General features: G+C 35.6%; 1 protein-coding gene across 7 annotated transcripts in view; it reads right to left on the bottom strand.

Moving 5' to 3' along the window:
• Positions 1-25,143, bottom strand: part of PTBP3 (polypyrimidine tract binding protein 3) — a 119,697-nt gene that overhangs the window by 14,149 nt on the left and 80,405 nt on the right. For all 7 annotated transcript variants that reach the window (XM_055301983.1, XM_055301984.1, XM_055301985.1 and 4 more), the window contains 2 exons: positions 23,980-24,154; positions 1,136-1,213 (listed from right to left, as the gene is read on the bottom strand). In XM_055301983.1, the coding sequence (XP_055157958.1) occupies positions 1,136-1,213; positions 23,980-24,154 (253 nt within the window). The remainder of the gene's footprint in view (positions 1-1,135; positions 1,214-23,979; positions 24,155-25,143) is intronic.

The following is a 25,143-nucleotide window of genomic DNA, read 5'->3' as shown; positions in this document are numbered from 1 at the left end:
AAACCACAAAGTAATTTTTTTCTTTTCCTTAAATCATGATCAAATTCATTTTGTTGACTATTTGGAAAAAAGTGAGAAAGTCATTATTAAACTATTAACTAACTGCTATCTCTTAATTATTTCTATTAGCTAAAAAGTATATATCCCCTAAAATAAACAGCCTGTATACACTGTGGCAATCCTCTGGACCTATTAGTGACATAAGAAAGTTGCATAATAATAAAAAAAAAAAGTTGCATAATAAAAAAAAATAGAAGAAAAAGAAAAAAAAAAGAAAGTTGCATAGTAAGTATTTATTAATTCAAATATTTACTGGGGCACCTTGGTGGTTCAGTCAGTTGGGCGTCTGCCTTTGGTTCAAGTCATGGTCTCAACATCCTGGGATTGAGCCCTGAGTCAGACTCCTTGCTTTGCTCAATGAGGAGTGAGCTTCTCCCTCTCCCCCATCCCCTCCTACTCATGCTGTTTCTCTTTCAAAATAAATGAATAAAATTTTGAAAAAAATAATTTGGGGTGCCTGGGTGGCTCAGGCAGTTAAGTGTCTGCCTTCAGTTCAGGTCATGATCTCAGGGTCCTGAGATAGAGTCCTGAATCCAGCTCCCTGCTTAATGGGGAGTTTGCTTCTCCATCTCCTTCTACCCCTCCCCCACTTCCGCTCTCTCTGCCTCAAATAAATAGAATCTTTAAAAAATAATTCAAGTATTTACTGACTGCATTGTATGTACTGAATGCCATCAAAAGCATTAAGAACACAAATGTAAGACACAGGTCTGTTCAACATGCAATTAATTGATAAGGTTATCAGCAATGACAAAAAGCAGTTCATACATTTTCTACAGGAATCTAAAAGGCAAATATGAGGTTACTTAATATAGCAACCTATAGTAATCTGTGCCAACAAGAAGTATAAATGATGCAGAACATATACTGGAACCTGGGGGTTCAGAATGAAACCACAGGGAATTATTTGTAAGGACAAGGAAGCTGTGCATCACACAATGAGCCACTTCTATGGCTAATACACATAATGCTTTTACTGTAAATTCTTCTAATATGGCACTATTTTTCATCTTGGTAAGTTACTAGAACATACAGATATTACAAAACTGTTTCAAATTCAACTTTAAAAACTTACCTGTAGCTTGATGAAATCCAATGGCTGGGGCAAATCCAGCAGCCCCTGCATAGGGTGAAGAAATTATACCTGGTGCACCTAATGGGGAAGAGAAGCTAAAGTAAATAATTCTATATTCTATAAATATAGTTATCAAAGCAATATAAAAAGGCTTTATGACGATATATTATTGACAAAGAGACATTGTTATGGAGTAAAGATTTGTTTAACAGGTGATCCTTAATGTAGAAGTAAAGAGCCTCTGCCCCTTCCAACTAGGTTCAAGAGTCTAGCTTAGCTGCTATTTACTTTTGAGTTATTAGTTATTTCATTTTCATTGATTTAGTTTTGTTACTGAGGTTGAGATTCATGCCCTTATTGAGAGCACTGTTTCTCTGTTAAAACTGTCAAATACTTATGAAAATGTACTGTCCCTAGAGGGTACAGTGCTGATGAAAAGAAGTATGAAATAAAAATCCTTATTTTTGAAAGACTTACAAACGAAAACTATGAATTATAGGAGATTTATATACTGAGGATCTAGTAGCTTAAACAGAAATGTACTGTTAAGTAGTCAGGGAGGCATCACAGAGGATCCTCTGTGATTTTTTGAAGGTTTCTCAGGAGGTAAAACTTGAGGTAGACATTATGTAATTGAAAAGCACAATTCTTGCTGTATTACTAGATGTTAAACAAGTGCTGGTACTCTTCCCTTTCCATTCCGAAGCCTGGTGACTGTGAACCAGCAACAAAAACAGGAGTTAACTCCAACAGGAGGAATCGATACTAATAGGAAACAATTTGTTTTTTTTGTACATATCAAGGTTGAGATGATGGCAGGACACAAGTGGAAATACGGCAAACTCAGAAAAACTAGTGTTAAGACACAGATTTGTAAATCATCTATATAGAAACAAATGTGAAAATCGTATGAATGAGAGTTCCACTAAAAATGACAAAAGATGGGGCACCTGGGTGGCTCAGTTATTTAAGGGTCCAACTTGTGATTTAGTTCAGGGTCCAGAGATCCAGCCCTATATCAGGACTCTGTGCTGGGCATGGAACCTGCTTAAGATTCTCTCTCTCCCTCTCCCTCTGGCTCCTCCTCCCTGCCCCCACTTCCACTTGAGCACACACCCTCTCTAAAAAATAAATACATACACACAACAGAAGACAAGAAATGGTGAGAGTTAAAAATAGAACCTGGGAATATGAGCATACTTAAGTGGTAGAGGAAGGAAGAAGAAAATTCTAAAAAAGACAACAGCCTTAGAAAGAAAAAACAAAACAGTGAATTATTACCCTTTGGGATCTAGAGGAATAGCATTTAAAAGGGGTAGGGGATCAAAGGAGGTAAAAGAGAATGAGAAATATAAAAAGTAAAGCAGTTTTAGAACAATAGTAGGAAGAGTCAAAGGGAGGGTTTTTTTCTTTTTAATGAGAGAGTGATGAACCTTTCATGGAAAGAAATACGTAGGCTATATTCTCCAGAGGAGTTAAAAACTCAAAAAAAATTTATTCTCTTCATTAAAAAGAGTTAACAGAATTTGTCAAATATGTAGTTGTGATTTATTAAAATAATTCAAGAAAATATAGTCATTAAGAAACTTTAGGGAGTTTACAGAAAAAACAATGGATGAAGATACAAAAAAATGAGGTAAGTGACAGAATAAATGAAATAAGAAGGGAAACAACATTTGCTGAAAGCACATTGTGAATCAAGCATTTTTCTAGTGCTGAGGAAACAATGAACAAAGCAGACAAGAACGTAATGGTAACTTACATGCAAGTGTGTCAAGATCACAGGTAAAATGATTCATTTTTTTAAATGATTCATTTTTAAAACAAATAACTATATTTAAGGCATAAAGGATGACTTCACAAAGAGGCTTCAATATGGATAGGATTATGAAAATTTATGCCAGTAAGTTAAACATAAGAGATATAATAGATTATATTTGTTGACAAGAATTTACTTGTCCCTTCCACAACATAATGCTGGCTAGTATTGTGACTTGTGATGCCACATTTTTTTTTTTTTTTTAAAGAGAAAGACAGATGGGGAGAAAATCCTAAGCAGGCTTCAGCCCCATGCAGAGCTTGATGTCACAATCCTGAGATCATGACCTGAGCTGAAAATCAAGAGTTGGATGCCTAACCGACTGAGCCACCGAGGCATCGCCATTGCCATATTTTAAGCAATTCCCACTGCACTTAATCATGAGTACACAAACAGACATATACCACACCTCTCTATATAGAAGCTTCAAGAGGCACTATGGGTTTATACCAATTCTCCTATTTTTTACTCTTTGCCACAAGAATATCACTTCTCAAATAGATTAACACTTTCAGCCTAGGCCTGGAGCACAAACACACATGAAAGTGTGTTGCAAGAACTGAATCACAGCTGCATAAATGTCAGTGGTATGAAAGAAATAAATGTTAAGTGGTGTAAACCACTGAGATGGGGGAAGGGCAAAGGAGGTATTTTTAAAACACACAAAAACTAATACAGATGGCTATGGGGGGACTGTGAGGTTATTAGGCAGAAGACTAGTAGTACTAAGTTTTAGAGAAATAAGGGAAAATCTTGAGGTAAGTATCACAGAACGCTAAATAGTGATGAATAAAAGAACTGGCAAACAATTAACAAGGATAAATTTTTGTAATTTTTTCCAAGTAAAATATGATAAGAACATCTGTTAAACTTTTACAAAGAATCACTGATAGTTTCCAATATACACTCCTCAAATAAACAGAAACAATTATTTTAGCAAAGTAACCTTTAGACAATGAGTTAGTATCTTTATGATAAGACTATACAGCTCAAGATTTGAATGACCAAAAGATATTTTACATTTGGAAAATATATCAACAAAAAGAAACAAAGGCAATAAAAACTGTTAACATTTTTACCAATGAAATCAGTTTGTCAGTAATATTTATAATAGCAAAACCCTGAAAAATAAAGCTTAATATCTAAATTGAAGAATAATTAAGTAACTCACGAGTCACCGTCCAACCTACAGAGCCATTTAAAATATTACAAAGGGTATATGCTACAAAAAAAAAAAAAAAAAAAAAACAGCACCAACATAATGTTTTTTTAAAAATGTGAATACAGGGATCCCTGGGTGGCGCAGCGGTTTGGCGCCTGTCTTTGGCCCGGGGCGTGATCCTGGAGACCCGGGATCGAATCCCACGTCGGGCTCCCGGTGCATGGAGCCTGCTTCTCCCTCTGCCTATGTGTCTCTGCCTCTCTCTCTCTCATTCTGTGTGACTATCATAAATAAATAAATAAATAAATAAATAAATAAATAAATGAATGAATGAATGAATGAATGAATGAATGAATAAATGAATGAATGAATAAATGAATAAATGAATAAATGAATAAATAAATAAATTTTAAAAAATGTGAATACAGTAGCGGATTAAAGAATATAGACCAACTTGAATGCAGATAATGCCTGATGAAAGAGTGAAAAGATCTTTTAAAAAAAAATCAAACAGCTGACAAAATGATAAAGAATAACCAGGTCAAAAACCTAACCCCTAAAAAACTGAGCTTTGGTTTTGTTAAGTCTTATGGGGTAGTAGACAAGATGCAAATTCCAGGATTGGCCCAAGTAAGTCAACAGGTGACCTTTATGGTATTAATCTAGAAGTGTATGCTCAAATAACCTACCCTTCTCACCCTCAGAGAAGATTTCAAGAAAAGGTGCCTTTGTGCCTAGCAGAGAAGGGACAAAAAAGTTTCTGAAAAGTTCTAACCAAAAGAAAGCTCTGCTAATTTATAGCTCAAATTTAGGAGTCCAAAATAAAATTAATAATGTTGTGGATTTAGACTGAAATGGTCCTAAACACAGACCCTTGAATGCTGCAGATAAGCAAATTCTCTCTGGAGAAGCATACCATGATCTCAAGCCTCAAATAACACATGTAATTCATTCTCTAGGTTAAATGAATACATGACTTAAAAAAAAAAAGAATGAAAGAAAAGAAAGAAAAATCTAAGAGAGACAAATAACAAATGCTATGATTTCAGACACAGGAATTATCAGATGAAAATTTTAAACTGTATGTTTTTAAATTTTTTGTTTGTTTTACAATTTATTTATTTATTCATGAGAGACAGAAAGAAGAGAGAGGGAGGCAGAGACAGATGGAGAAACAGGTTCCCCAAGGAGCAGGGAGCCTGGCGTGGAACTTAATTCTAGGACTCTGGGATCATGACCTGAGCAGAAGACAGACACTTAACTGACTGAGCTACCCAGGCATCCTTTAAAATAGCACACTTGAAGAAATAAAAGATATACGAAAAAATATCTATTGAGCAAGAGATAACTTAAAAAAAAATAAAATTTCTCAAAACAAAAGACAATTATTAAACTCTAAATTACTGGACCAATTTAACAACAGATTAGAGACCATTTGTAAAATCAAAGTTAGGCCCTAAGGAATTATTCAGAATGTAGCTTAGAGAGATAAAGAAATAGAAAATATGAAAAAAAGTTTGAGACACTCAGAATAGAGTAAGAGGGTATAACAGGTCAAATCGAAGCTCTACAAAATAAGAAAAGAATAAAAACAGTAAGAAAGGGAAATATATGGAAAGATAATTTCTAGAATCAATGGAAGGCAACAATTCACTGAATCAAGAAGCCCAAGGAAGCTCCAATCAGAATAAATAATTCTTAAACAGATACATCACACTGAAACTACAGGATATCAAAGATGAAGAAAATATCTGAAGAATAGCCAGAGAGAAAAAATCAGTAGTTAGGCTGATACACCTGACTTCCTAAGAACAAAAAAGAAAACCAGAATATCATCAAATGATTTAATATACTAAATGAAAATAATAGACATATATATATATTTATATTTATATATTCCTAGAATTCTATGGAAGGCAAAATATCTTTTAAAACTGAACAGCTGGGGGGATGCCTGGGTGGCTCAGCAGTTGAGGATCTACCTTTGGCTCAGGTCATGATCCCGGGTCCAGGGATCGAGTCTCGCATCAGGCTCCCCACAGGGAGCCTGCTTCTTCCTCTATGTCTCTGCCTCTTTCTGTGTTTCTCTCATGAATAAATAAATAATATCTTAAAATAAAAAAAAAACTGACAGCAGGGGCACCTGGCCAGCTCAGTCAGGAGAGCAGGTGACTCTTGATCTCAGGGTCATGATTTTGAGTCCCACATTGGGTGCAGAGATTACTTTTTAGTAATCTAAACTTAAAAAAATAAAGAAAAATAAAATAAAACTGACAACATAATAAAGATATATTTGAGCAAATGAAAACTTCAAATATGTTATCATGGACTTCCCTAAGTGAGTACTAGAGGATATCCTTCAGGCAGAAGGTAAGTGAACCCAGAAGCATATCTGAGTTGTAAGGATTAAGAGTCTACAGTTACGTATGGTTCGATCTAAATGAATATTACATAAAACAATACTAACAAATTGCTAGATTAAAATAAAAAGTTTTAGAAGATAACAATGGTATCATGAGTTAGGAGGTAAAAGAGGATAAAAGGAAGGAATTAAAGTGCCCTAAGTTCTTTTATATGTAAGGAAAGGGGACAGTTCAGTTTACATTAGATTTTGATAAAATAAGTATGAAAGTTAAAAAATCCTAGATGAAAATACAAAACAATATTAAGCTTCAAAAACAGCAGGAAAAACAATAATAAACAAACATTAACAAACATTTTTAAAAAAGATTTATTTTGGGCAGCCCGGGTGGCTCAGTGGTTTAGCACCGCCTTCAGCCTCGGGTGTGATCTTGGGGGCCGGGGATCAAGTTCCACGTCGGGCTCCCTGCATGGAGCCTGCTTCTCCCTCTGCCTGTGTCTCTGCCTCTCTCTCTCTCTCTGTCTCTCTCTGTGTCTGTCATGAATAAATAAATAAATCTTTAAAAACATTTTTATTTTAATGAGGGGCAGGATGTGTGAGAGAGGGAGAGACAGTGAGAGAAGCAGACCCTTCACAGCAAGGAGCTGGATGTGGGGTTCAATCCCATGACCTTGAGATCATGGCCTGAGCTGAAACCAAGAGTTGGCTGCTTACCCAACTGAGCCACCTAGGCATCCTAATAATTTAACAAATATTCGTGAATGTCTATTTTCTGTCAGGCACAAACATAAGTAAACTAAACAGAAGACAAAAACCCCTACCTGGCTGAAGCTTACTTCTAGTGATTAAAACAGAATAAACACAAACTACAGTAAATATGTTAACTGCAGAAGAGAAGGTGATAAATACTACAGAAAACAGAACAGGAAAAGTCAGGAGTACTGAGGGAGGGCTGGTTGGGGTAGGTCCAAGAAGGCAGGGTGAAGAAAACGGAGGGTATCTGAGAGAAAAGTTCCCAAGGCAGAGGGAATTATGTATTGGATAATCTAGTAGTAGGAACATACCTAACATGTTTTAGAAGTTGGAGGAACTATCAGTTTGGTGAGCAGAAAGATGGGGTGGGTTGGCAAGCATCAAAGAAGATACTCAAAAAGTAAAGCTGGAGTGGATGGTACAGGGCCTTGTAATCCAATGGAAGGATGTGAGCATTTACTCTGGAAGAAACAGGAACTTCTGGAGGATTTTCAGTCAGCATTACCCTGAAATTGATAGGAGTTATTTTTCTATTTTACATACAAATTGTACATACATAAAAGTTGTTTGTTATATGAAGTTCTGACCTAATATATTTTTAAAATTTTATTTAAATTCTATTTAGTTGAGGATACCTGGGTGACTCAGTGGTTCAACATCTCTGCCTTTGGCTCAGGTTGTGATCCTTAAGTCCTGGGATCAAGTCCCACATGAAGGCTCCCTGCCTCTCTGCGTATATCTCTGCCTCTCTGTCTCTCATGAATAAATAAATAAAATATTTTTTAAAATTCAATTTAGTTAACATATACTATATTATTAGTTTCAGGGGAAGAATTTTTTTTTAAAGATTTATTTATTTATTCATGAGAGACACAGGGAGTGGCAGAGACATAGGCAGAGGGGAAGCAGGCTCCTCGCAGGGAACCCAATGTGGGACTTGATCCTGGATCCTGGGATCCCGCCCTGGGCTGAATGACAGACACTCAACCACTGAGCCTCCCAGGCATCCCTTAGGGGTAGAATTTAGTGATTCTTCAGTAGCACAGAATACCTACAGCTCACTCCATTGGTGCCTTCCTTAATGCCCATCAGTTACCCCATCTCCCCATCGTCTCCCCTCCAGTAACCCTGTTTGTTTCCTATGGTTAAGAGTCTTGTAGTTTACCTTCCTTTTTTTCTTTCTTTTTTTCTTCCTTCCTTTCTTTCTTTCTTTCCTTTCTTCTTTCTTTCTTTCTTTCTTTCTTTCTTTCTTTCTTTCTTTCTTTCTTTCTTTCTTTCTTTCTTTCTTTCTTCTTTCTAAGACTTACTTATTTATTCATGAGAGACACAGAGAAAGAGGCAGAGACACAGGCAGAGGGAGAAGCAGGCTCCATGCCAGGAGCCCAATGTGGGACTCGATCCTGGGACTCTGGGATCACACCCTGAGCGCAAGGCAGACACTCAACCAAGCCACCCAAGCATCCCAACCTTCTGGTCTTTCTCTTATTTTTTCTTCCCTTCCCCTATATTCGTCTGTTTTCTTTTCTTTTTTTTTAACTTTTGAAGATTTTATTCATTTGAGAGAAAGAGCGAGCGAGCGCACACATGAGCACAGGCCAGGAGGGCAAGGGGAGAAAGAGAGGGGCAAGCAGACAACTTGCTGAGCACAGAGCCTGATGCAGGGCTTCCCTGGACCCTGAGATTGTGACCTGAGCTTAAGGCAAATGCTTAACTGACTGGGCCACCTAGGTGTCCCTTTCTGTTTTGTTTCTTAAATTCCACATGAACAAAATCCTATAGTATTCGTTTTATTTGTCTTTCTCTGACTTATTTCACTTAGCACAATACCCTTTGGTTCCATCTATATCACTGCAAATGGCAAGATTTCATTCTTTTTGATGGTTGAGTAATATTCCAGTGTGTATATATACATCTTCTTTATCCATTCATCTGTTGATGGACATCTGTGCTCTTTCCATATTTTGTCTGTTGTAGACTCTGCTGCTATAAACACTGGGGTGCATGTGCCCCTTTGAATCACTGTTTGTGTCCTCTGGATAAATACCTTACAGTGCAATTTGCCGGGTGGTAGGCTTATTTTTAACTTTCTAAGCAATCTCCATACTGTCTTCCAGAGCGGCTGTACCAGTTTGTATTCCCATCAACAGTGTAAGAGAATTCCCCTTTGTCCGCATCCTTGGCAACATCTGTTGCTTCCTGACTTGTTAACTTTAGTCATTCTGACTGGTATGAGGTGGTATGGTATCTCATTGTGGTTTTTTCATTTAAATATATGCCGGGTGATGTTGAACATTTTTTCACGTGTCTGTTAGCCATTTGTAGGTCATGTTTGGAGAAACATCTGCTCATGTCTTCTGCCCATTTCTTGATTGGGTTATTTCTTTTTTTGGGTGTTGAGTTTGATAAGTTCTGTATAGATTTTTCATACTAGCCCTTTATCTGATATGTCATTTGCAAATATCTTCTCCCATTCTGTAGGTTGTCTTTTGGTTTTGTCATCTGTTTCCTTTGCTGTGCAAAAGCTTTTTATCTTGATGAAGTCCCAATGTTCATATGTTTCCCTTGCCTTTGGAGATGTGTCTAGCAAGAAGTTGCTGCAGCCAAACTCAGAGGTTGCTGCCTGTGTTCTCCTCTAGGACTGTCATGCATGCCTATCTCACATTTAGGTCTTTCATCCATTTTTTAAAATATTTTATTTATTTATATTCATGAGAGACACAGAAGGACAAAGAGGCAGAGACACAGGCAGAAGAAGCAGGCTCCATGCAGGGAGCCCGACGTGGGACTCGATCCCGAGTCTCCAGGATCATGCCCAGGATGAAGGCGGCGCTAAACTGCTGAACCACTGGGGCTCTCCTCTTTCATCCATTTTAAGTCTATGTTTGTGTACGGTGTGAGAAAATGGCCCAGTTTAATTCTTCTGGATGTGGCTGTCCAATTTTCCAAACACCATTTGTTGAAGAGACCGACTTTCTTCCATTGTATATCCTTCCCTGCTTCGTCAAAGATTAGTTGACCATAGGTCCATTGCTGGGTTTTCTATTTTGTTCCACTGAATAAAATGTGTCTGTTTTTGTGCCAGTACCATACTGTCTTTACAATTATAGCTTTGTAATACAGCCTGAAGTCTGAAATTGTGATGCCTCCAACTTTGGTCTTCTGTTTGAATATTCCTTTGGTTATTTCAGGGTCTTTTCTGGTTCCATACACATTTTACAGTTGTTTGTTCCAGCTCTATAAAAAATGTTATTTTGATAGGGATTGCACCAAATGTGTAGAATGCTTTGGGTAGCATAGAGATTTTCACAATATTTGTTCTTTCTATCCATGGGCATGGAACATTTTTCCATTTCTTTGTGTCTTCCTCAATTGATTTCATGAGTATTCTATAGTTTTCGGAGTACAGATTCTTTGCCTCTTTAGTTAGGTTTATTCCTAGCTATATTACAGTTGGGATTGATTCCTTGATTTCATTTTTAGTATATAGAAATGCAACTGACTTCTGTGTGTTGATTTTCTAACCTGCCACTCTGCTGAATTCCTCTATCAGTTCTAGCAATTTTGCAGGGGAGTCTTTTGGGTTTCCTAGAGTATCATGTCATCTGTGAAGAATGAAAATTTGACTTCTTTGCCATTTGGATGTCTTTTTTCTTTTTGTTGTCGGACTACTACTAGACCTCCAGTACTACGCTGAACAACAATAGTGAGAATGGACATCTCTGTCCGTGTTCCTGACCTTAATGGAAAAGCTCTTTTCCCCACTGAGGATGATATTTGCAGTGGGTCTTTTGCACATGGCTTTTATGATATTGAGGTATGTTCCTTCTATCCCTACGTGGCAGAGAGTTTTTATCAAGAAAGGAGGCTGTATTTTATCAAATGCTTTTTCTGATCTATTGGTCCTTGTTCTTTCTTTTATTAATGTGATATATAACAATAATTGATGTTGACTACCCTTGCAGCCCAGGAATAAATCCCACTTGGTAATGATGAATAATCCTTTTAATGTACTGCTGGATTCTATTACTAGTATCTTGGTGAAAATTTTTGCATCCATGTTTATCAGGGATATTGGTCAGTAATTGTCCTTTTTAGTGGGGTCTATGAGTTTTGACATATATTTAAAACTTGTGAAATTATCATCACAATCTAGGTAACAAATATTTCATCATTTCAAAATTTCCTTGTGCTCCTTTGAAATCCATCTCTCTCCAAACCCTGTCCCCAGGCAACCACTGATCTGCTTTCTGTCATCATAGACTGATTTTCATTTTTCAGATTTACACATAAATAGAATCATACAATAGGTGTTCTAAAAATCTGGTTTCTTTCCGTCACTGTAATGTTTCTTCTGGCTTCTTTCATTAAAAAAATCCTCTTTTCCTTATTGATTTATTCTTCTGTAAATAGTATTTCATTGTGGAGATAAACTGTACTTTATTCACTTGTAACAGAGTATTTCTAGATTTCAGTCATTACAAATAAAATTGCTATGAACATTTCTGCACAAATATTTGTGTGGATATGAACTTTGATTCCTCTTGGGTAAATGGTCAGGTAGAATGACTGGGTCGTAATGTAGGCACAGATTTAAATTTTAAAGAAACTGCCCAACTCTTCTCCAAAGTATCATACCTAAATTTTACATAGCCCCCACTGTACACCAGTGAAGGATGGTCCACAGCCTTGGTACAGTAAACTTTATAAAATTTAGCCTGGGCATGTAGTATTATCCTATAGTGATTTTAATTTCCATTTCCCTGATGACTAGAGACAATGAGCATCTTTCCATATGCTTGTGGCCCTTCTTTCACCATCTTATAAAGGAGCTCTACAAATCTTCTGTGAACTGTTTCTTAGTTTATTGAGCTGTAAGTGGTCCTCATACAACCTGATATAACTAATCTGTCTGACACATGTGTTGCAAAGGTTTTTCTTCAAGTCTGCAGTCTGCCTTTCCTGATGGTATCTTTCAAGCCCTGAAATTTTTAAGCTTCTATTTTAATTCCAGTTAGTTAACATTCAGGTGTACAATATAGTAATTCAAAGCTTCCATACATCACCCAGTGCTCATCACAAGTGTTCTCCTTAATCCCCATCACCTATTAAACCCATCCCCCCATCCACCCACACTCTGGTAACTATCGGTTTGCTCTGTATAATTAAGAGTCCAGGGCACCTGGTTGGCTCATTTGGAAGAGCATGTAACTAGATTGATCTTGGAGTTGTGAGTTTGAGCCCCACACTGGGTGGACAGATTGCTAAAAAAATAAAATAACCTTAAAAAAAAAAAAGAATCTGTTTTTTGATGTCTTATTTTTCCCCTTTGCTCATTTGTTTCTTAAATTCCACGAGTAAAATCATGTGGTAGTTGCCTTTCCCTGACTTATTTCACTTAGCACTATACTCTCTAGCTCCAACCATGTTGTTACAAATGGAAAGATTTCATTCGTTTCCATAGCTGAATAATATTCCATCATGTGCATGTGCGCACACGCACACACAGGTATCAGATCTTTATCCATTCATCAGTCGATGGACAAGAGCTGCTTCCATACCTTGACAATTGTAAATAATGCTGCTGTAAACTTAGTGATGCATGTGTCTGTCTCTTTGAATTAGTGTTCTTGCATTCTTTGGGTAAATACCCAGGTAAGGTGATTACTGGATCATAGGGTAGGTTGCATTTTTATTTTTAATTCCTTTATTATTATTAAAGATTTTATTTACTCATTCATGAGAAACACAAAGAGAGAGAGGCAGAGGGAGAAGTAGGTGCCCTGCAGGGAACCTGATGCAGGACCGGATCCCAGGACCCCAGGATCATGCCCTGAGCTGAAGGCAGATGCTCAACCACTGAGCCACCCAGGAGTCCCAGTAGTTCCATCTTTACATTTTTGAGGGGCCTCCATACTCTTTTCCACCGTAGCTGCACCAGTTTGCATTCCCACCAACAGTGCATGAGGGTCCCCAATTCTCCATATTCCTGACATCACCTGTTCTTTGTTACTGATTTTAGCCATTCTGATAGGTGTCAGTGATATCTCATTATAGTTTTGATTTGTATTTCCCTGACGATGACTGATGCTGAGCATCTTTCATGTGTCTGTTGGCCATCTGTCTTCTTTGTAGAAATGTCTGTTTATGTCTTCTACCCATTTTTTAATCGGATTATTCTTTTTTGGGTGTTGAGTTTTAAAGATTTGAGAGAGAAAGGCACACATGCACATACACAGGAAGAGAGGGACAAAGCAGAGGGAGAGACAACCAGATCCTGCTGAGCTGGGAGCCCGAGGCCGGGCTCAACCACACGACCCTAAAATCATGACCTGAGCTAAATCAAGAATCAGAGGTTTATTGGACTGTACCTTCTAGGCACCCCTAAAACATTTTATTTTTAAAGATTTATTTTAGTTGGGTATTGAATTTTATAGGTTCTTTATATATTTTGGATAGTAAGTCTTTATCAGATGTCTTTGACAATATCTTCTCCCATTCTGTATGTTGCCTTTTAGTTTTGTTGATTGTTTCCTTTGCTGTGAGGAAGCTTTTTATTTTGATGTAGTCTCAGTAGTTTCTTTTGCTTTTGTCTCCCTTGCCTCAGGAGATATAACTAGAAAGAAACTGTGACAGCCAATATCAAAGAAGCTGCTGTCCATATTATCTTCTAGGATTTTTCTGGTTTTAGGTCTCACATTTTGGTCTTTAACCTATTATGAATTTATTTTTATGGTGTAAGAAAGAGGTCCAGTTTTCCCAACACCATAAGTTGAAGAGGCTTTTTCGCACAGGATATTCTTTCCTACTTTAAGATTAATTGACCATATAATTGTGCATTTACTTCTGGGTTTTCTATTCTGTTCCATTGATCTATGTGTCTACTTTTGTGCCAGGTTGTTAGGGTTTTGATTACTACAGCTTGGTAATATAACCTTTAGTCTGGAATTGTGATGTGTCCAGTTTTGCTCCCCCCACCCCACCCCAGACTGCTTTGGGTGTATAGGGTTTTTCTGTGGTTACAAATTTTAGATTTGTTCTCATTTTGTGGAAACTGCTGTTGGTATTTTGATAGGAACTGCCTTAAATATGTAAACTGCTTTGGATAGTACAGAGATTTTAAAATAATTGTTCTTCCAATCCCAGAGCATGGAATGTCTTTCCATTTCTTTGTGTTGTCTTCAATTTCTTTCATCAGTGTTTTGTAGTTTACAGTATATAGGTCTTTCACCTCTTCAGTTTATTGTAGGTTTATTCCTAAGTACTGTATTTTTTTAGTACAATTATAAATGGGATTATTTTCTTAATTTCTTTCTGCTGCTCCACTATTGGTGTATAGAAAGGCAATAGATTTCTGTATATCGAATTTGTATCCTGCAACATTACTGAATTCATTTATCAGTTCTAGTATTTTGTTGGTGGAGTCTTTAGGGTTTTCTATAAATAGTATTATGCCATCTGCAAATAGCAGAAGTTTTACTTCTTCCTTACCAATTTGGAGGTCTTTTATTTCTTTCTGTTTCATTGCTGTGGCTAGGACTTGTTGAATAATAAGTCCATGTTGAATAAAAGTGTTCAGAGTAGACATCCTTGTTCTTGACCGTTGGGGAAAAAGTTCAGTGTTTCCCCCATTAATGATGATGTTGGCTGTGAGTTTTTCATACATGGTCTTCTGTTGAGTGAGGTATATTCCCTTTAAACCTAGTTTGTTGACGACTTTTCTCACGAATGGATGTGCTTTTGTCAAATGCGTTTCCTGCATCTACTGAAATTATAATATGGTTCTTATTCTTTCTCTTATTGATGTATCAAGTCGATTGATTCATGAATACTGAACCATCCTTTCAAACCATGAGTAAATCCCACTTGATTGTGGTGAATGATTATTTTAATGGATTGCTGAAACTGGTTTGTCAGGATTTAACGATTTTTAAAGATTTTATTTTTTTAGAGAGAGAAGAGCACGAGCAGGGGAAAGGGGAAGATGGAGAGGGACAAGCAGGCTCCCTGCTAAGTAGAGAGCCTGACACTGGGCTCAATCCCGGGACCCTGGGATCATGACCTGAGCCCAAATGCAGAAGCTTAATGGACTGAGCTATCCAGGCACCCCTACTGAGGATTTTTTTTAAAGATTTATTTTAGAGAGAGAGAGTGTGCACAAGCAGGAAGGGCAGAGAGAATCCCAAGCAGAATCCTCACTGTGCACAAAACCTGACGCAGAGCTTGATCTCACAATCCTGAGATCATAACCTAAGCTAAAGTCAAGAATTGGATAGGTAACTAGATGTGCCACCCAGGTGCCGCTAGTATTTTATTGAGGATTTTTGCATCTGTGTTCATGGGGGCATATTAGCCTGTGTATCTCTTTTTTAGTGGTGTCTTTATCTGGTTTTGGTATTAGGATGATATTGGTCTCACAGAATGAATACAGAAGTTTTCCTTCTTCTTTTATTTTTTGGAATAGTTTGAGAAAGACAGGTATTAACTCTTCTTTAAATGTTGGGTAGAAATTACCTGTGAAGCCATCTAATCTTGGACTTCTGTTTGTTGCCAGTTTTTATTACTGAATCAATTCCTTGGCTGGTTTTCAGTCTGTTCAAATTTTCTATTTCTTTCTGTTTAAGGTTTGATAGTTTATATTTCTAGGAATTTACCCATTTCTTCTAAGTTGTCCAGTTTTTTGGCATATAGTTTTTCATAATATTCTCTTATAATTGGTTTTGTGTGTGTGTGTCAGTTATTCCTCCTCTCTCATATGTGATCTTACTTGAGTCCTTTCTCTTTTTTTCTTGACAAGTCTGGCTAGAGGGTTATCAATTTTATCTTTTTTTTTTTCCCCAAAGAATCAGCTCCTGGTTTCATTGATCCGTTCTGCTGTTTGTTTTTAGTTTCAATATCATATATGTCTGCTCTCATCTTTTATGATTTCCTTCCTTTTGCTGGTTTTAGGTTTTTTTTTTTTTTGTTCCTTTCTAGCTTCTTTAGGTGTAAGATTAGGTTGTTTATGTGAAATTTTCCTTGCTTCCCAGGTAGGCCTGTATTACTAAAAACGTCACTGTTAGAACCACTTTGGCTGCATCCCATAGGTTTTGGGCTGTTGTGTTTTCATTATAGTTTTTTCCATGTACTTTTAAAATTTATTTCCTTGTTGAACCATTCATAACTTACTACATGTTATTTAACCTCCATGTATTTGTGATCTTTCCAGATTTTTTCTTGTGGTTGACTTGTTTCATAGCATTATAGTCAGAAAAGATGCAAGGTATGACTTTGATCTTCTTCAATTTGTCGGTTTGTTTTGTGACCTCATATATGGTCTGTTCTGGAGAATGTTCCATGTCCACTTGAAAAGAATGTGTATTCTGCTGATTCATGGTGGAATATTCGGAATATATCTGTTAAATTCAACTGTTTCAATGTGTCCTACAAGGCCACTGTTTCCTTGTTCTCTGTTTAGATTATCTGTCCATTGGTGTAAGTGGGGTGCTAAAGTCCCCTACTATTGTATTACTATCAATTAGTTCCTTTATGTTTGTTATTAACTATTTTATAGATTTGGGTGCCTTTATGTTGGGTGCATAAGTATTTATAATTTTTGTATCTTCTTGGACTGTCCCCTTTTTAAATACATAGCGTTCTCGTTTGTCTCCTGTTACAGTCTGTTTCAAAGTCTATTTTGTATAAATACTGCTACTCTGGCTTTCTTTTGACATCCATTTGCATGACAGATGTTTCTCTATCCCCTTACTTTCAATCTGCAGGTGTCTTTAGGTCTGAAATGAGTCTCCTGTGGGCAGTATGTAGATGGGTCTTGTTTTCGCTTTTTTTTTTTTAAGATTTTATTTATTTAATCATGAGAGACAGAGAGAGAAGAAGAGACATAGGCAGAGGGAAAAGCAGGCTCACCATGTCAGGAGCCCAATGCAGGACTCGGGATCATGCCCTGAGCTGAAGGCAGATGCTCAACCACTGAGCCACCCAGGTGCCCCAAGATGGGTCTTGTTTTTAAATATATCCTGTGGCCCATGTTGTGACTGAAGCATTTACTCCAATTACATTCAAAGTAATTATTATTATCATTTTTTAAGGATTTTATTTATTTATTCATGAGAGACACACAGAGAGGGCAGAGACACAGGCAGAGGGAGAAGCAGGCTCCATTCAGGGAGCCCAACGTGGGACTTGATCCCAGGTCTCCAAGATCAGGCCCTGGGCTGAAGGCAGCGCTAAACCGCTGAGCCACGCAGGCTGCCCCATTCAAAGGAATTATTGACAGATGTGTTTAATGCCATTTTATAACCTTTTTAATGATTGTTTCTGAAAATTTTCCCTGATCCTTTGTTTTTCTCTTTTATGTTTTGCTGATTTTCTTTACTGATATACTTGGATTTCACTTTACTCTTTCCATATTTATTAGTTTTTTGATTATATGGATTTTAGGTTTTATATGGGATTACGTTTTTGATAATATGGTTACCAGTTACCATTAAGTTTTTATATACTTCTCTTGCATAGCAGTATATATTTGACAGTTCAAGTTTGAACCCATTCGTTCCTCCTCTCCTCCCCATGTTTTAGATATGTTAATTTATATTACATACTTTTTTGCATGTCATTTCCTTGACTGTTTCTTTAAAGAAATATTTATTTTTACTGCTTTTGTGTTTACTACGTTTATATGGTCACTTTTGGTCTTTCCACTCAAAAGTCCCCTTTAATATTTCTTGCAGGAGTGGTTTAGTGGTCATGAACTCCTTTAGTTTTTGTTTGTCTGAGAAACTCTTTATCTCTCCTATTCTGAATGACAGCTTTCCTGGGTATTCTTTGCTGCAGATTTTTTCCTATTCAGCACTTTGAATATATCACAAGTACTGAAACTTTTAATGCTTGATAAACAATACATAAATTATTTCCTTTTATGATTTGTGTTTTTTGTGTCCTAAGAAACCTTTGTCTATCCCAAATTGCAAAGATTTTTCTCCTACTTTTTCTCCTAGAAGTTGTATAGGTTTAAATGTTACATTAAAGGGCTATGGATCCATTTTAAGGCAATTAGTCAGTATAGTATAAAATATGGGGGAAAGCGTTTATTTTTTCGAATATGAATTTCTACCTGTCCAAAAACTTGAGAAATTTTCTTTCCCTATGGAATTCTACGCTGTTGAAAAATCAACAAATTAGATATGTATGGGTCTATTTCTAGACTCTGCATTCTACTCTATTAATGTAAATCTGTATTACCTATCCTTTTTACACTACCAAACTGCTTGATTTCTGCAGCTTTACATTAAATCTTGCATAAAAAAATTCTTTTAAATTATTTAACCATTCTAGATAGCTTCTTTTCATATTTCTATATACATTTTAGAAGTTCAGTGCATCTTCCTCAAGTAGGGAAAAAGAAAATAAGAGCTTAGAAAAAGAAATAAGGAATTACTATGATTTTATCAGGGTTGCTAAATATAAAATCAAGAAACAAGTCTGTATTTCTATATTAGTAACAGTGAAATAACAATGATTGCTGAAACTTAGATTGCATTTATTCCAGGCACCATTCTAAACTCTTTATGTACATTAGCATATTTAATATTTATTACAAGCCTACCAGTTGAGTACTATTATTCTGCTCATTTCACATATGAAGAAAAGAAAGTGGAGAGCAGTTAAGCAATTTGTCCAAAGTCACACAGATTATAAATAGTAGTAGGTCTAGAATTATAATCTAAAAGGTATGGTTCTGGGGATCCCTGGGTGGCTTAGCGGTTTAGTGCCTGCCATTGGCCCAGGGCACGATCCTGGAGTCCCAGGATCGAGTCCCGCGTCAGGATCCTGGCATGGAGCCTGCTTCTCCCTCTGCCTGTGTCTCTGCCTCTCTCTCTCATGAATAAATAAATACATAAATCTTTAAAAAAATAAATAAAAGGTATGGTTCTGAGGAATAAATCTAACAAAGCTTGTTAATATTTATGGAGAAAAGTTGCCAAACTCTCTGGAAAGACATTAATGAACATTCAAAAAAATGGAGGGATGCACAATGTTCAAAGACTGGAGAACTCTACTGTAAAGATGTCAATGATCTTCTAAGTGATTTAAAAAGTCAATGTCGTCCGATTGAAACTCCAACAGCTTTTTTTTTTTGAGGACTTGACAAGCTCATCCTAAATTTCAAAGGTAAGATGATCAAGAATTGCTAAGATACTCTTAAAGAATAAGGTAAAAAGATTTATTCTATCAGATATTGAGCCCTGTGGTGATGACAAAAGGGAAGACTAATAAACAGACCCATGCAACCAGGCCCAGGAAACTATTTAAGCAAATATTCAGCTGAAGTTAGTAGGTATTAATAAGCCTGAGACCATTTTTTGTGTACTACAGGATTGAGCAAATAAGTAAACATGTTGAGACTAATAGAAACTAAATAACTCATCTTGAAGAAGAAAGAACAGTATGAAAAGCATGCTGGGTTGGAATTGGAGGTATCAGCTAAAATTTGTGGGTTTTTAACCGCACAGAGGCATACGTTTATTACGCACACAAACAGAAATATACTTATGAAGTATATACATACACACATATTCCAGTAATGTTCATTCAAAATGCATAGAAGTAATGATGCTCCTATTAACAATGAGCACATGTAATACCTGGATTTTTATTTCAAAATACCATTTCACATTAAAAGGAACCAGGCCTCACTGGAGAAGTAACCAATTACAGCACTAAGACAGGGAAAGTGAAAAAGATCTGAAATATTTCAGCCAGAAAGTCAAAGTGTTCCAGTGGTGATGGGGATATGTCAAGGGGCCACAAAAGCCAGCGTGAAAGGGCTCCTACTGCCCAAATCTGGGAGAGGTTGAACATAATATGAAAAATAACAGTACACAATGCATAGAATAAAATAATCCCTAAGACCATACTGACATGAAAAAACAAATTAGTAAATAAGCCATACAAACCTAATACAGAGTATAATGAATATAGACATTATTACTATCATTTTAAAGATTTTATTATTTATTAATTCATGAGAGAGACACACACACAGGGGCAGAGACACAGGCAGAGGGAGAAGTAGACTCCCCAACCAGGAACCCAATGTAGAATTTACAATCCTTGAGCCAAAGGCAGATGCTCAATCACTGAGCCACCCAGGCGTCCCTAGACAACATTATTATACTATAATTATGTAATGTGATATACATCCCTACATAACCAATCATAATATATAAATGTATCTAAGTGACATGTTATACACCTTAAATTCATACATTGTTATGTATCAAATTTATTTGGAAGGAAGGAAGGGTTGGGTAAGAAAAAGTTCTTCAAAATAAAATCCTAGCTAATGCACATCGAAGGAAAGACAGAATTAACAAATCCCCAATAAGGTAGCCATCACAGTAACAAATTTTGGCAACGGATGATAAAATTAAAGAGTGAAAAGTGATAAAGAACAGGCTATTTATATAGTCTCAATGTATCACCCTACAAATTAATTACAGAGAAAAAGAGTAATTTTAATGGGAAGAAACTTGGCAGAAACCAACTTAAGAAGTGATCAAAGTTATTTATCACCAAGAACTAGAAAACTAGCATGTTCCCTTGATGTAACCAGTGGAAAAAGAGGCAACACTGTTTCAGCCAAAACACCAGACACTCTTATTGAGACATTCTATGAAACACCCAAACTGAAATCTTCTCAAATGCAAGGATCATGAAAAACAAAGAATGAGGAAATGTTCCAAATTAAAGGAAATGACATGCCAAATAAATTAGCCTGATACTAGTTTGGATCTTTACCAGAAAAAAAATTCTCTTATAAAGAACACTACTTTTGCAATAGGTGAAAGTTTTAAAAGGTTTATGGATCAGATAATAGAATTGTATGAATGCTAATTTCATGGTTTTGATTAACTGAACTGTTTCAAGGTTAAGAATGTCCTTGTTCTTAGAAAATACACACTGAGTTTTCATAAAGAGGCATCATGCCTGCAACTTACTCTCCAATATTCAGGGGAAAAAGAAAAAACAACTATTCATCCCCTCAATGTAATCAGAGAGATGATGAAGTAAATGTGGTATGATGTGAACTAAGGAATCTGAATAATTCTGGGTATAAGGGAATTCTCTGTACTATTTTAACAACTTAAATTACTTCAAAACAGATTTACTAAAATACTATAAACTTTAGAATATAAGTATATGTCTTTATGATGTCAGGAAAACAAAAGATTTATTAAACAAGACAAAAAATATAAAGGAAATGGCAAATAAATTTGACTAAATAAAAATACCACAACAAGAATAAACCAATAAGCCCAAAATTGGAACAATTTGCAATACATATAACCAACAAAGGACTAGTAGGTAGGATATACATTTAAAAATTATATATTTTTATTATATAAAAATTAAAGAAGAAACTAAACACAAAATTTGGCAAAAAAAATTAAAAATTTCATAAGGGAGAATGGCCAATAAATAAAAATATGTTTAACTTCATGGGTGATCAGGAAAATCTCATAGCAGCACTGTCCATAATAGCCTCAAGCTAAAACCCAAATGTCTATCAACAGAAATGAATAAACAAACTGTGGTATATTCATACAATGGATATCTATATACTTGACAGTACTGAGAATGAATAAGCAATAGCCATATATATACATATATAAATATGGATGAATCACAAGTCACAAAAGAAGATGAAGAGCATGATGCCATTTACATAAAATTCTAAATAAAGGAGGGAAAAATGTTTAAATTATCACTTAGTGCTGCATAATGCATGTTAAGAAAAACACAAGGAAAAAGCAGAAAGGCAAAGGAATGATTACCATCAAATTTCAGACCGATCATTTGGGGCAGAGAGGGAAGGAACATAATCAATGAGAGGGCTACAAAGAATGCTTCTTCAGGATGTATAAATTATTTCTTAACCTGAGTGATAACTACATGAGTGTTAAAAAACATACTTGCATATTTTAGAAGCTATTCTGATGGTATAATGTGTATCACTAAAAATGGGTACTTACAACCTAACCCTAGGATCTATAAAGAATCTTAAAAAAAAAAAAAAAAAAAAAAAAAGAACTGATAGGTAGGAAAAGGTCAGGAGAATGGTACACAGAAGCCAAGAGAAAGGAATAGTGAACTGTGTCAAATATTAGCAAGAGGCAGAATAAACTTTTACACAATACGCAAGAAAATGTTATTACTCTCTGTTGATGAATCAGTTATCTTAAGATACAGACATTACTTTGCAATGAGATTTACTAAAACAATGAAAAGGGATGTAAATATCCTGGTATTTTATATTCAGAAACCAAAACTTTTGACTCTATTTTTTTTTAAGATTTTATTTATTTATTCATGAGAGACACACAGAGAGAGGCAGAGACATATGAAAAAGGAGAAGCAGGCTCCTCACAGGGAGCCTGACTCAGAACTTGATCCCGATCATGCCCTGAGCTGAAGGCAGATGCTCAATGGCTGAGCCATCCAGGCGTCCCCTCTTGATTGTAATTTTTAAATGTCCTCCCTCCCACAATGTCTGACATTAATTACATCAACCGTATAAAATTATTGGACTAAATATAGTTCTGCAGTTGATAGCCAAGTTTTGGTAAACTTGAATGATAACCTCAATTCCTATGATGTATTACTGAAATCGTGATTACAAAGAACTTTGGGCTCTGCCAAATCGGACATGTTAAGTAGAGGCTGGTAACAAATACTATATAACACAAAAAATTTAGTTAGCCCAAGATAGAAACTTTAACAATTTAGGAACACGAACTGAACAACTCACTTGGCTTTTCCAGTTACAAATAACAAAAGCTTTTACTTTAAAATAAAGCTACAAACTATTTTCCAGAAAATGTTGGCCATTTGGCCTAAGGATTCATTTTTTTTCACCCGTAAAATAAAGATGGACTAAATACTACTTAAGGTCTCAATGAGCAATATTTCTTGGTGTCATTTGGAAAAGGAAAACCAATCACAAAGGGTAATAATATTTAATACTTTACCTAAATAATAAACCACGCTTTTGAGGGTTGCAAAACCAGTAAGTAGCATATATTAACCTAGTGATATACCCAACTGAGGTATCCACTGCTGCTTCTTGCTTTTTTGTTTTAAAAGTATAAATCTATTAATAACTAATTTTAAATAAAAGAAAAAAAGCTCTTCAAAGCAATAGAGACAATTCAGAAGGCTATATTTTTATTAACGAACTGTAACTTTACACAAATTTAAGATAAAGACAAAAGTTCTGATATTTAAAAAAAAAACCAAACAAAATAAAATAAATCCTCTTCTTTGACCAGAGGAAGAACATACCACTAATTCAGGGCCTTATTTTAAAATACCAATACTTCAAAAGAGAAAAGTATTTTTCTTAAGAGAGATTATACCAATATTCCGTGGCTATAAGTCAACACATTTAAAGCAATGTTAATATGTAAGATTATTAATTTGAAGCAAATGGTTGTGTGGCTTATAAAACAAGGAGTAAGATTAATGGCAGAAAATAAATTTTTAACTCATTTTCAGATATTCATTTGTTTTGCCAACTAACAGAAGAATCTACTAATATTAAGATTTAATTAATGGACACATTTTGTTCCAAGACTTTTTTTCTTTTCTTTAGAAATCCTTTAAGAATCCAAGAAGAGAAAGGCTGATATACATAGATTAATAAATAACTTCAGAAAACTTGCTTTGTGACCCAAAATGGAACTACTCACCAAAAGCAGCAGCCATAGGGGGTTCAAGGGATGGCTGGCCATCACCAGTAGGAAGGTCTAAACGAGTGAAGTCTCTGCTTTTGTCATTATTATATTTCACATTAAGGCTGGTGAGCTTGGAGAAGTCAATACGCAGAGTGCAGCATGCATTATAGATATTCTGGCCATCCAGAGCCTAAAGCATGTAAGAAAGGGACTGATATTTTGCAAGACAACAACACTGATACATCAAGTAGCCTCTATTTTGACAGGGAATTGCAATTAGGCGTAAAGCAGAAAGCAATAGACTAAAAGCTGTGTTTACTTTTACCTCTGTTACTATGTGAATGTAAGAGAGAAAAAAATCTCAAGTTTTCCACAATGTCATAATAATCTCTAGTTTGCCTGTGATAAGATCAAATGAAAGAAGAGAAATATAAAAGACTGGGAAAATATTATACATTACTGAGCACTGTACTAGCTATCACTATGATTATTTTGTCCACAACAAATGTTTAAAAATGATTTGATTTTGTATTTCATCTTAATTTTTTAGTATACTTTGTATAGGTAAAGATGAAATAAAGCCTTTCTAAATGGAACTTGTCAGAACTACAACATACAAAATATTATGATCTTTTGTTTTATTCTCTTGTAAATTTATTTTATAATAGTTTGAATAATAATGAGAGAAATTTTGCAGTTGGTTCCGATATAAGACCAAAGATCAGCAATTCCTCCTTTCACAATAAATGAAAATTTATCAGAGGGGTATTTGTAGCCACTTGACTTCTGCAAATGCTCAAATTTATAAAAATAGATACCAGAAACCAAAATACATTAAAAAATGCAAATATACAAAAACCACTTCCTTATAAATAACAGCTACTCATGAGTACATCAGAAAGGTACAAAATAATATATACAGGCAAAGGGTACAGCAAATATGAAGTCTATATTCCTAATCAAGAGGCAGACAGTACACACAAAACTACTAAAAACCTTAGTCCCTTTTAAACCTTATCTTTGAAAAGAAATTAGAAGTAATTCAGATACTGATAAAAGATAGAATTAGGGTTAGGAATAGACTTCAGTAGGAGATGAAACCAAATGAATATGAAATTTCATATCTTGTCAAAAGTCAAGCACTCATGTACTTAAAAAAAAAAAAGACAATATAAACCA

Source organism: Nyctereutes procyonoides, unplaced genomic scaffold (genome assembly GCF_905146905.1).
Source record: "Nyctereutes procyonoides isolate TBG_1078 unplaced genomic scaffold, NYPRO_anot_genome, whole genome shotgun sequence".
NCBI lineage: Eukaryota > Metazoa > Chordata > Mammalia > Carnivora > Canidae > Nyctereutes > Nyctereutes procyonoides.
Note: the sequence above shows the minus strand (reverse complement) of the source record. Positions and strands in the feature narration are given on the sequence as shown.